General features: G+C 30.8%; 1 protein-coding gene across 7 annotated transcripts in view; it reads right to left on the bottom strand.

Annotated features, from left to right (window-relative positions):
• The window catches only part of LOC141529423 (EGFR adapter protein), a 122,670-nt gene that overhangs the window by 31,983 nt on the left and 76,701 nt on the right, over nt 1-13,986 (bottom strand). The window contains exon 1 of one of the 7 annotated variants that reach the window (XM_074245930.1): nt 7,419-8,113. The exons of the other annotated variants lie outside the window; for them this stretch is intronic. Coding sequence (XP_074102031.1) covers nt 7,419-7,643 — 225 coding nt within the window. The 5' untranslated portion in view covers nt 7,644-8,113. Of the gene's footprint in view, nt 1-7,418; nt 8,114-13,986 lie in introns of those variants that run through there. 7 annotated transcript variants of the gene reach the window in all.

The raw sequence follows: 13,986 nt of genomic DNA, 5'->3' as shown, positions 1-13,986 counted from the left end.
CTCATCGCACTTTTATTCCAGATAGAAATACTTCCGGCTATCAATATTAATAGGCTTGGCATTAATTTTACAGGGATAACTCAAGTAGCTGCAGAAGTAGCGTAGGACGTATTTAATAATTAAGGTGTCATTTGGGCGTTGCAAATAAATTTCCTCGGTTGGTTAGACGATACTACGGGAAATTAAATTTGATAAATTTATAATTAGTTTGAACCGTAACCGTTATTATATTATATAAAATAATATAATAGATACAAGAGAATATTATTTGAAATTAGTCTATCGTGAATTGATGTCCCGAGTTTGTGTATACACAAGGGTAGTAGAGACAAGGGGGAGGGAAAAGGGAGCTTGTATAGATAAAAGCTTGTTACCAATTTACCGAGATAGAGATAGAGATTGAGACGACGATGGAGGAAATGAGGAATGTAAATCTGTTGCTTTTACATTAATTCTCCTTTTTCATTATCATTGTCTCGAGTTTATGAATAATTAATGGACCGATTTTGTAAAACGATAGAGATTTATTTAATGCTGAATAATTTGTCGGAGTGCAAGATAAATTATTATTAAACATAAAACGTAAGGTTCTGGTTAATTATTCGAGATATTTTAAATTATAACAGCTTATATTCTATTTAATTAATTAATTAAATTGCAAGATTGAAAAAAATTTATTTCAAGAGTGGTTTATTGATTTTATTATGCGGGGAGTAATATTTAGATTAATGCATTGTTTGATGTTATTTTAAAAATAATAATAAAAGTTGTGCAAAGTTTTTTTTAAATAGACTTGAATACATAATTAACTTTCGAGGAAACTTTGGTATTTTTATTTGTTTCAAGACATCGGAAATATAATTAAATTTAAAAGTTTTTTAATCTATAAAAATTACTACAAATACAATTTACATTATTATTTGTATTTTTTTAAATTATAAAACTTTTAGGATCACAAACTTGAAAATTAAATTTTTTTTTATTGGAATTTTATTTTTTTGTAATTATATTAAATATTTATTTTTATAAAATTTAAATTATCTATATTATTGAAATAATAAGCAAAATTTTTATCAATAGTCAATTTATTATGATTTATTTATAAAAATTCTCTATCTCTAGAAACATAATTAAGAAATGACCTTGTATCTCGTGAAACTATTGACATTTTTAAAGATACAAGCTCATCCCGCTGTTATACTCATCAAGAGCTTTCATTTGAGCACCCACATCAATTTTTCATATATTTATATATATATATATATATATATATATATATATATATATATATATATATATATAAATGCATGTGGGTACTCAAATGAAAGCTCTTGATGAGTGTAACATCGGGATGAGCTTATATCTTTAAAAAAGTAATTTTACATTGAAAAAATTTCCAAGTCACTAAATTAGTAAAAATTAACCTAAATTAATAAAAAAAAAAATTATTTAAATATAAACCCTTATGGAGTTATCTTCAAAACTTATTTCAATATCAAATACATGAATAACAAACAGTTAAAAAAAAAAAATTAAAGATAAAAATACTTTGAATGTACGCATTGTTTATAGAATAAAAAAAAAAAGTACTTGTCATCTGAAGCATTGTGACTTAGCATTAAAAGTCTTATAATGATATTTAAAAAGCTACTGAGATAGTTCTTTAAAGCTTATAATATAATATAAACTACAAAATAACAAACAGAAATCCCCCAGTCAAACGAATACAATACGAATAAGTATTCTCAAGACCGAGAGCAGTATCGATGAGCCACGCGACAATAGAGAAGGACACTCTTGTCCATTTTCTCAGTATGTCAGATCGGAGCACAATGAACGAATTTACGGATGATGTGTTGGAGAGATCAAACCAGAAAAATAATATGAAAAAATGTTTTAGTCATAATACACGTCCTCAAGTTAAATCCATTATTCTTTATTTAGTTGTATAGCAAGAGTCTTGAAGAGACTTGGAACGAATTCGCCAAAGCAACAATAACAATACACCATCAAAAGGAAATAGAATGGAACAGCAAAATAATATAAATGGAGACGGGTAATGGAAACCGATGCCGTTCGACATTGATCTGACCCACGGGTGGTGCCAATTATGCTATACCCTCGTATTCGCTCTTTTTATCCGCAATTCTAAAAAGTTATCAAATTGTCCACCGTATTTATTATTATACGCAGCAGCATACCTGTGCGCCTATACTTTGCTATTTACGGAATCTCAATGACAGAGGAACTGAAAACTCTGTCTGGAGTTCAAGTGAGTATTATATCGGATTTTCAAAAGGAACTAATGCGTTATTGAGGATCTACCAGGTGTAACTCACGGCCCTTCTCTTGGCTTTGAGTTTATATTATGTATATACTCTATTCTGTGTTTGTGAATAACTATGTTTGACTATTCAATCGTATTTTGCTGTCTCTTTCGTATTTAAGGGACCTCAAATAATTCCTAACAATGAAACCGTACTTTATTCTATTCACCACTCTGGTCGTGCTCTGCTCTATTGACATCAAAGTAAAAATTCCATCACGCTCATCCGAGTTATACACAATACCGAAAACACGGAAAAACTTTTAGCTTTTTTGGGAAAATTTCAATGTAAATTAAAATTATATTTATCATTTTTAAATTTAAAATTATTGTGAGAATTTTTGAAAATTATTTTCAGGTGCAGCTTAAAAAAAGTGACAAAAATTAAAATTCTACTAAAAATTCCCTTGGTGAGAATTTAATTAAATATTCAAAAAATTTTTCGATAAAAATAAAAATTAAAATCTAATTTATTTGGTTATTAAATTGTATTATGAAATAAATTTAAAAAAACTACACAGTGAAATAAAATACCGATATGTTACGTGTTCGACAAAAATGTCGCCGGTATTTACGATAAAAAATCACCTCGGAAGAATTTCGAAGGAATTAAAAAGAGAAATTAGTAGAATAAAAATACTTGACGGCGCTTCTATGTATATTTATCCGCGTGGGTTACTTTCAGGTTGGTTGAGCGGCTCATAACTAACACTTCTGTTTTCCAAGATAATCCGGTGGTCTCGTTTCACAGGGTATTATCTAAATCGTATTTACACGGAGCTGGTGAAACTTGTGACCCTTCATTTAACCTTTACACCGTAAATGTGTGTGTGTGTGTGTGTGTGTGTATTTGTGAGAATAGTTAAGTAGTTACAATAGTTTGTCTGCTAGTCTGCTGTTGGACTATGTAATACTTGTCTTTAACCTTATAGACTTAACCATAAGTTCTTTTATGACTTGACTAATTAACACACAATTAAACTCCGTCCGGTGAGTCTTCATAATTCCCCTTCGTTCCGTAACATTTTATTAATTTCTTCGTCAGGTTTAAGACAAATGTCAAGAGTAACATGCTTTTTTGAATTTTATTTTTTTACTCAAAACAACGCGGGAATAAATTATGGTAAGAACAAAAATTGTAAATTTACAGAAATTAATTAAAAGTTTTGGTATTAAATAATTTTATATATATATTTTTTTATAGTAATAATTCACAATTAAATTTTTTTCCTGTATAAATTTAATGAAATTTAGTGTCATTGTAAAGGTCTTGACTTGAATTTGTGCCTTTTCAAAGTTTCATATTATTCTCCTCAATAGTCAATTTATTATGATAAATAATTAGGCTACATTCGAAAATGCTCTATCTCTAGATACATAATTAATAAATGGCCTTATATCTTGAAAACTATAGACATTTTTAAAGATATAAACTCATCAAGATCTTTCATTTAAATACCCACATCATTTTTTTCATATATTTATATTTATTATATATATGTATATATGTATATATGAAAAATATATAAAAAATGCATATGGGTACTCAAATGAAAGCTCGTGATGAATGTAACATCGGGATGAGCTTATATTTTTAAAAATGTCAATATCTAAGAAAGTACAGTGCAATTTAACAAGTCATTATTTAATTTATTTTTAATAAATTTTATTTATTTAGTTTATAAGTCATGGCAGTCACATAATGCTAGTTATGTCTTAAAGAAACAAAAATATCTAAAAAAATTCTTTAAGATTTTTTTAAAATTAACAAGAAGGTCCTCAGCCTAATGAATGATCAAAAGTAATCCAAAGCAGGGGAAAACTTTCTAGATCCATAGACGATCTACCTCCTGTTTATTGGACAATTTGATACGATAGCCTCTGCAGTCCCGCGGTCTGAGAGCATAGATGCATACCAAGAGCAAGCCTGAAGTCTGTACACTTGGGTTACTTGGAGGAGCATACTCTTGGAGAAGCCTTAACGGCTGGAGAACGGCTGAATCTCCGAGAGAAGGGGAAAGGAAAAGCCGTGGGATCGGACGAGCGCATTCCTTGGGTCCTTACCGCTTGGTTGTGGTACACGAGATGCCTGCGACTTAACTTCTCTTGCCTCCTACCTAACCTAAACCCGTATGGTGTAAATATATATAGCATCTATATCCTTTAGCTTTTGCTTGAGCCTCAGCCCTCGCTTCTTGCTCTTCCATGTCTATGCTCTTTTTAGCCCGAGTTTTATTTTTTCTAACGCAAGCCTGCATGACACAGATACCTTCACCGTCCTCCACTCGCTTTTTAATCAATGTTTCTAATTATTTTTTAATCTTCTATCCAGCCTCTATTCAGCCGCACTAATTTCGCTTGAGTCTGCTCTCTGTCTCGTTTCCGAGGAACTAGACAAGACCCGGAACCGGAATTCGGTTAAATGATCCTCCTTTTTCGAGGCCATTCAGCCTCGAATTAATTCAGATATCAAAAGAGCCAATTTTAGGGAAATGAGATGCTGGGTGCAAGATGTCGATGTCGACGTTCCACTGATCTAATGCCAGAGGCATTGAAATAAAATTTAAAGATTTGACTGTCGATTCCTTGAATTCGCATGGCCTTAAGCCAAGAATTTGTCTAGGAATGCATTTCTCCTCACTCTCTGGCGCTGCCATTTAAAGAATTTCTAAATGTCCTATCCCTTTGCAGATCGAGATAGTGACTCACATACAGCTTTGCATAGATATTTATTTATTTATATATTTATAAACCATCTGTGCCAAAAATTTTAATAATATCTGTGGGATTGAGTAAATTTTCACGGGTTAGATAAAATATTTTATGGCTTAGGTTGTTTTTTTTTTTTTTTTTTTTATGCGAGAAATTTATTAAGTAGACAATTTTTAATAAAAAACCATTTTTATCAATTTTTAATAGAAATTTAGAAATTTTTTATCTAAAAATTCAATTGGAAGAGAATAACCAAAATTTTGTGGCCAGTATATTGATATTTTTAAAGATATAAGCTCATCCTGAAGTTACACTCATCAAGAGCTTTCATTTGAGTACCCACATGCATTTTTATATATTTTTCATATATATTTATAAATTTACTTTAAAAAAGTCAATAGTTAAGATAGTACAGTGCAATTTAATAAAAGTCATTATTTAATAAAGCAAAATTTAATTTTTTTATAGTCACACAATGACTGCAAGGTTGCTAATTTAATTATTTTTTTTTCATCATAAAATTTAATTTAATAATTTTCCATTAATAAATTCAATTAAACAGTTGAATAAATTATTTTGCCAATTAAAAATTTAATTAAATGTTTAGTAGTCATAAAATTAATTAAAAAATAAAATAAATAATTAATAAAAAAAAATAAACCATTATTAAGGATAGTAGTAGCTCAATTTGAGTTTTAACTGCACAAAAACTCAACTTAATTTTCACAAGGGCATTATAAACTCAGATAGACAATAACTTAAGCCAGTGATGCGCTTTCTTCATGTATTACACCCTTTGTTCTTATTTCTTGTTGTTATTCTTGCAGTACAACTGAAGATGGATAATTGGTGAGCGTTAACAGAGAACAAACTGGTTCGTACTTTGGTACTTGTACTGGGAAGACAAGGGACAAGGCCACGTGGAGGATATCAAGCTAAAGACAACTCTCGCTGCTCACAGTGTGTTCACTGTATTTTCTTTCAATTACCATTTTGGTGTTAGCAATTAATTGTCACGTTTCTCGTAAATCCCGGTGGCTTTTATAGCGATGGAATTTTTATCCTCAAGTCACGTTAAAACCGCTAAAGCTCAAGAAAATACCATCCCTTTCTTTCTATATGTGTCGACGACAACCTTAGGAAATGGAAGAACGGTGTACCGAGTGCAGACATTGAAAATATAAAAATTCTTTTTAAAAAATCCTTGGGCGAGAAAAAGGAAGCAAAAAATGAGGAGCTTAAGAGATGGATTAATAAAAAAATCATTTTAGTCCTCGATTTTGGCCGGATCACTGGCAGAGCTCATTACGTGATTGGCTAATAATTTAGAAGACTTTACTCGGTTCGGCAAATCCCAGACAGCCCGGCTTTCCCGGGGGAGTTTATCGTCGCAGTTGTTCGAAAGTCCTAATCGGCTTTCTCTATAAGCACCTAATTATATGTATGACGAGTACGTATGCGAGAAACGAAAGTGTCGATAAATATTGAAGGCCATCTAGCGGCGAAAGTCCTTGTTACTCTGTTCTAGCGAAAACTCTATCGATTGACCTGATTTTCGAGTATTTTGCAGATTTATTCAAATTCTTATTGTCAATTTGGTGAAGAAAGGAAAACTATTGATGGAATTTCAATGATTACCATCGATTGAGATATTTTAAGCCTTAGAAAGTTACATGTAAATGTGAATAAACAAAAGTAATGTCACGAGAGATATCTTTGATGAAATCGATCTGTTTGAAGGGTTCTTAAGGTCGGAATAACCTAGATATCATTGAAGTTCTATTTTTATATAAAGTTACTCAGATTTTTTGGTGATAAATATTCTTTTGGGCACTGAAAGAAATTAATTTGGTTTAAGAGAAAATTTTTTGGTTTTTCAAATTATAAATTTTGTACATTTTAAATCTATAAAAATTTATTTTATGATAATTTATTTAAAATTGTCATTTTTACATTTTAAAAATGGAATTTTTTTTTAAATTTTTCTTAAACTGATAAAAAAATTAATTTGATAATAAAAAAAATTTTTTTTCTGAATTTTATTTGATTAAAAAATTTTTTTTTTATTAAATAAAATTAATTTTTTTACCAAAAAATTGAAAAAAAAACCCAGACAACTTTTAATTAAAAAATTTTTCAGCAAAAAAATTATTCTTTTTAATCAAATAAATAATCTTTCCACTAAAAAATTAAATTATTCCAACGCTAACACTCCAGAATTTTTTAATAAAATTTTTATAGCCCCTTACGACTCTGCAAGACAATACAATTACCATGAAAGGCTTTAGCATCGCTGATATCCCTCCTAAACTGTTTATCATTACAAACTAAACTCATAATACAAGTAAGTAGTAAAATAAATATAATCGTCGCGTCTTACTTCAAGCTTCTGCATGTGTCCGCATCGGCAGCAGCAGTAGGACATGTAATCCGGTAGCGCCGGCATGAATTTAAGTTGCTCCTGATGCTGTGAGTACTCGTCGACGAGTTTGCGATAATGAACGCGAAAAATAGGTTTTGTTGTTCCTTGGGTTGACTTCCCGAGACGTCCCATAATCGCCGTTAATGCTGTCAGGCTTCTGCGCCTGCGTATCAGTCTCCTCATACCAAAATAAGATCTAAATTGCTGCTATCCGAGTAGCTGCTATTTTTTAAACTTGAAACTAAACTTTAGATTAAAAAAAAAATTTTTTCACAATTTTTAAAAACAAATTCACTCATAATAAATTATTCACTGAACATAAAAAATATTTTTCCGGACATCTCACTCAGAGTTTCACTCAGGACTTGATGCTCGTACTCTACATCCGCATCGATTCAACAATTGATCACTAGAAAGCTGTTGAACTTGGTAATCGTTGCTGGAATGCGATTCGCGGGTTTACAATTGAAATAATTGGTTTTAAATAAAGTAATTAATTTTTTTTATCGATTTTTAAGTAATTAAATTAAAATTTTACAAAAGGAGTCACTAAATTCGAACCGAACTGAAAGCAGTGGAATAAACCGCGTGTAGTTGTACAGTACAGTACAGGAAAGAGTAGATGGACTGAAGCTAACTGAAGACTGAAGTGGAAAGAGTACATGAGCTAAGCGAAGGGCAACTAAGAAAGCGAACGGCCCACACGGCTCAAATCCCCACCAGATCTGCCACGCGGCCTGCCTCTCATCTCATTCGCTCTCTCACTAATACTTGTTTATAAGTTTTAAAATACAGACGGAGATTGTATGGGCTGTGGTGTGGGTACGGACCTATTTTCTTGCTCGCAGAAGGCATTAAGTACGTATGTACCCGTACCCGGCAAGGCGGCAGCTGGCGAATGCCACCTCGTACTCACTCTGTACTCCAAAGTATTGTATGTTAGTTGTGATATGTGATGTACTTCGATCCCTGCATTTCGAGTTTTACTTTGAGGCTCTCCTTCTTTGACCTTACCTATCGCGATCCCGTTAATTGCTTCAATCCCTTTCAAATCACGGATTTTATTCATTATTTTTAATGACATTGATTTTTGTTGTGAGAAATGCCCGATGATTTAATGGAAAGTGTGATCTTGATAGTTGCATCACTTTCGGTCTAGATTTGTGATAAAATTCTTGGTAGAGATTGTAATGATTATTTTGGCTTGCTAAAATACCGGAGAATTTTTTTATTAAAAAATAATGGTAATATTATTTTATTTTTAGGGTAAAGTTGTAACTGAAACTAGGGCATCTGATTAAAAAAACAAGGGAAAATGGAAAGAAAAATAACAAGGGCTAATGCTCCTTAAAGTTTGTTGCTAAGTCGGCCACCAGAGCATTTCCCAGTGAATAATAAATAGCGACAACGTAATAGTACTTAATGTCACTGAAAATTGCAGAGTTTCTAATTAATTATTAAGTGAACGATTTTTTAACATTTTGAAATAAATTATTGACATAAATTTTTCGGTACTTGTTCATAATTATTTCACAATTTAATTTTTAATCAAATTACAGATAAAAAAATTTTTTTTATCGCCTAATACGGTCATATATAATTTTTTGACCAAACTTAGTTTTAGAATTCTCCGCCAGATGAGCAAATGGCCGCGAAATCGTCTCCCTACCAGAGAGTTAATTTCTAAAATATACATATTTTTTTTTTTTTTTCACTCGCTTAAAAAGTCTAACTGTCATTATTTTTTAGTTAAATCATTTACCAAACCAATTTTTAACCAGTACAACTCAATAATTGACGTACAAATTTACACTCAGTAATTGAATCTACGAGTTAAAGTACAGCAATAATTAATCACAGATCAATGAGCATGGGAATGATAAATAAGAGAGCAAAAATTTCATTAGTTAGCTGAGTATTTTTTAGAGGTTAATGAACGGTTGGACCCCCTCCTAGTGCGAATTCCAGAGCGTCATCTTTAACCAAGATAGGTTCCGGGCTCATCGAACCTCTTTTATTATATTTATACACGTACATTGTACAAAATATAAACGTAGAAGATCTTTGTTGCTTATAAAACACTAAAACTGTTATTGGTGGGTTGATATATCATGCAAGGGGCACCTGTCGTTGTTTTAAGCGTGAAAGTAATTTTTTTAATTCACATATGAGTGCCTAATTATTCCGTATAAATACTAATTATAAATAAAAAAAATACACATCTGGTTAATTATTAAGCCTGAATTAAAATGTTATACTTCTCATGAGGACAATTATTAACACACACACACACACACACACACACACACACACACACACACATGATCCTTGTCTAAAAAATTCAATTAACAGTTTCTTTCTTGCAGGGAGCACTTGCCTCGTAAATAATGCTCGGGTTAATTGTTCGCCGATTTGTGAAGAGGTTCGAAGAATAGGATATAGATGTTACGAAGAAATAAAAAGAGAAAGTAGAAAAAAAAAATAATGAAAAAGTTTTTTCACTCTTTATGTGCGCTGTCGATCTTTCTTCGTTATTTTACATGGCAACAAAATTAAATAATAAAATAAAAGGACTTTGAGGTGGCAAAGAAGATCTTGCCACTTGGATTGGCTGGGCCATTACTCGTGTAATGCGTAAATAAATCCTTGCGGTCGGCTCGGATTAAGAGATAATTCTGTAAGTAATCGGTTATGCAGATTGGGACATTGAAGTTTCAATGAGGCTTGCGCCACCCGTAAGTGCCGGTTTAATGACAATTCGATCATCATTGATGAGCTGGGAATTATTATTGACTGGAATATTAAAATAAAATAAGAGCAAAATTAATTTAAGGGGCAGACAGAAGGATAAGATGGTTCTTTAATAATAAAAGGTTGCTGAAAAACGCCTGAGGTTGGATGCCTCGCATAGTCCACACGCCTCCACGCGACTCGAATCGCACCCTTCCTCGGTAACGGTCTTTTGTCCTCCACCTCCACCTATTCTTATTCTTATTGCTGTTTTGTTCCTCCTCGAGGATCCTTCTATGTATATAGACACATAATATAAGCCTTTCTTCTTCCTTGGTCACTTGGACGCTATTTTATACGATGCTCTGACTCGAATACATCCTCCAGAGTGCGTTATCGAATTGTATACTGTCCGAGGGAATTCTCCAGGGCTCGACGATCCGATATCTCCGCTTTAATCTTTGTAATACTTTGTACAGCTTTGTTTATGCTTCCAATGACTTTATCAAAAGTATCACAAGATAAAATGTTTGTTTTTGGACGAATTATTTATTGACAATAGAAATTTATTAATTAAAATTGTTTTTTATTAATTATTAATTATTAAGAAAATAAATATTAAGTCAAAAATATAAAATTTACAAGATTAAATTTTTTATACTTGATTTAATTTATCTTTTTTATTACAGAATTTTTTTTTATATTTTTATTCCTAAAAAAATTAATTTTAATAAAAAAATTTTTTTTTGAGCCAAAAAATAAAATTAAAAATAATTTAATTTTAGTTTTAAAAAATTTCTATTTAATTTAAAATTAAGCAAATCTTTAAAATAAATTCAAAATTTCTATTCTTGAATTAACTAAATTTTATCTGTTAACTTTTGACATGCGTAATTAAATACAAAAATTTTAATTTACTAAAAATTTTAATGTATCTAGATAATAATTTTTTTGAAATTGTAAAAATGTGTAACTAAATAAAATAAAAAATCCAGAATACTATCGAAAGAATTTGGATGAAGATGAACAAATACAATGTTGAGATAAAAATAAAAAGCATGTCGAATAAAAATGACACGGTAAATTTGTTTCTTTCATTGTTATCTCCGGGTGTTTTTTAACGATTTTCGAGCTTACCGTTTTTCTATACAGCCAAGTCATTATTATCTGGATGAGAATGCCAAGGTCAGCCTCATTCCGCGCGAACTTGAGACGGTAGAATCGTCGTACGACTATTGGTACCAATATAAATTCGTGCCGTTCTCTCAGATCTTCTCAATCTTAAATCGGCTTAGATATTCTTCTTCATTTATATTTCTATTCTAGGAGCGATCCTATTAAATATACCTATATCTCTTTTACCCTCAGTGTATTACATCGTAAGAAAAATTTTCAATTTTTTATTTTTTTTTTTTTAAAGTCGTAGTCATAAGTAAAGGTAAAGGTAAAGATCTGGCCAGAGGGTATGTGTCATTACCCATGCGGTTGCGCGACTTATCTACTTCTGCTTTGCCTCGATTATTATCCGACTAGCATTATATTATGGTGGTGTATCGATCGTAAACGGAAACGAGCCAGGTTCCTGTCGTGATTCTCTCCGTTTTGCGTAACGATCGGAGATTTAAGGATAAAGGCTTGTATCAAATGAAGGGAGTAGAAAAAGGTATATTCATGTCTTCAAGGTTTATCGGGATATACAATATAATATGTTGCTCTTTTTTTAACCGCACAATGGAGCACAGCATGGCGTGTGTGATACTGATACTGTAATGTACGATAATGATAACAATAAACCGTGTATTGAAGGAAAAATTAACTTCTAATAAATCTTCTTGCTACTTTATTTTATCCTTTATTTGCATTATGTTAATATTATCATAAAATTATATATTTAAGGGCTATTAAAGATAATTACCGTTTAAAATGTGAGTTGTTTGTATTGCAGGAAAAAATTGTCTATTTTTTTTTTTTTTTTTTTTTTTTTTTTTAGGGTTATTGAAAAGCTTCTATACCATATTGGAGAATAATTGGATAATTTTATAGAATTATTCTATCAAGGAGAAGGTGAGATAAATGCTGACCTCGAGTGCTTAAAGTCAATACAGCTAATTATATTTTTTCAGCAATTAATTGTCTGTAAAAAATTATAATGAGGATATTTATAATTCATAAGAGAAAATTTATGGAAAAATAAATTTGTATTTAATTATTTAAATTTTTTTTAAAATTATGGAGCAAAAAATTGAATTGTGTTTAACGATAGAAAGTCATTAAATTTTAAAAATAAAAAAAAAAAAATTCTTAAAAAATATTTAGGTCACACGGTAGCAAAATGCTTGAAAGAAAAATTGTGAGCTTAGTAGAGTCTAATCTACGACTTGGGATAAAATAAGTCGGGTCATTACACACTCCTTACTCGTACCTTTGAGTTTTCTCGGAATTTCTTAACGCTTGTGCTACTGTGACGCACTTAATTAAACGAGCTCCGGATGGACACGTCAATCTTGTTCCTTTTCTTACTTTTGTCTCTTAAACCAGATCCTTTTCATCTTTTATCACATTTATTTCGGACTTCCTAGAGCTAAAAATAGTTCACTAGGTTTTTCACGGTTGCTTAGAAGAGTAAAAGGAAAAAAAAAGAAAATTAAGAAGAAGATATTTAATAAAATGAAAATGAACATAAGTGCCGGGGTCTAATAGCCCGTGAAAAAGGAGTTTATTTAAAACAAAATTAAAGTAAAAACGAAAGTGGTTGAATAAAAAGGTTATACTAGAGGGTAACTCGTGCGAATCACTAAATTCACTAGTGAGTAGTTGAAACTTTAATCTGAGAAAGTTGCTACTGGAAAGATTGACTAAATGCACGAACGACTTGGATTTTTATTCTCCTTCTAATCACAATATAAAACGATCGGCTAGCTCCACTCTGGACGCCCAGCTAAGAAAGACGAGTTCCAGCACTAGGGTGGAGAAAATAAAAATAGAGGAAAAGGAAGAGGAAAAGGAAGAGGAAGAAAAGACCCATAAACTTCCAAGTGCAAACTCTGCTCTCTCTTTCCTTTATGCTACTAGTTTCAGTAGTTCTCGTATTTTCTTCAAGGTCCCTTTGTAAGTTTCAGGCCGAAGAAGGTTTCCGTGCCGCGGGCATCGATTTGGTAAGACCACCGACTTTTTTATTTTGTTATTTTCAAAATAAGACAAAAAATTTATAGATATCATCATCTGAAAATTCGAGACAAACTACTGGAAAATTTTCTTCGAGGTCCATCCAAGCAAAAATTATCACGTTCTTTTTCACTCGAGCTTTTACTACACATATTTCTTTTTTTACTTTGTATTTTTTGCTGGAGTTATTATTATGAAAAATTAAATGTACGAATTTTAAAAATTTATTTTTTAATATTTTATTTAAAAAAAAAATTCTTTTAATTTAGGAGAAAAAATTTCGAACAATAAAAATTATTAAATGTTGACATTTTTAAAGATATAAACTCATCTCGATGTTACACTCATCAAGAGCTTTCATTTGAATACCCACATGCATTTTTATATATTTTTCATATATACATATATATAATAAATATAAATATATGAAAAAAATGATGTGGGTACTTAAATGAAAGATCCTGATGAGTGTAACATCGGGATGAGCTTATATCTTTAAAATTGTCAATATTTCACAAGATACAAGCTTGTGTCTTAATATAAATGTAATTTTTTTTTTTTCAGAATTTATTTCACCTTTTGTCATTCAGTAAAATATTGATGATAGTAATTGATGAACTAAATTTTTATT

This window comes from Cotesia typhae, unplaced genomic scaffold (assembly GCF_013202065.1).
Source record: "Cotesia typhae breed Kobodo isofemale line unplaced genomic scaffold, CoteBio_Ctyphae contig_48, whole genome shotgun sequence".
Taxonomy (NCBI): Eukaryota; Metazoa; Arthropoda; class Insecta; order Hymenoptera; family Braconidae; genus Cotesia; species Cotesia typhae.
This window is presented reverse-complemented; position numbering and strand designations above follow the sequence as displayed.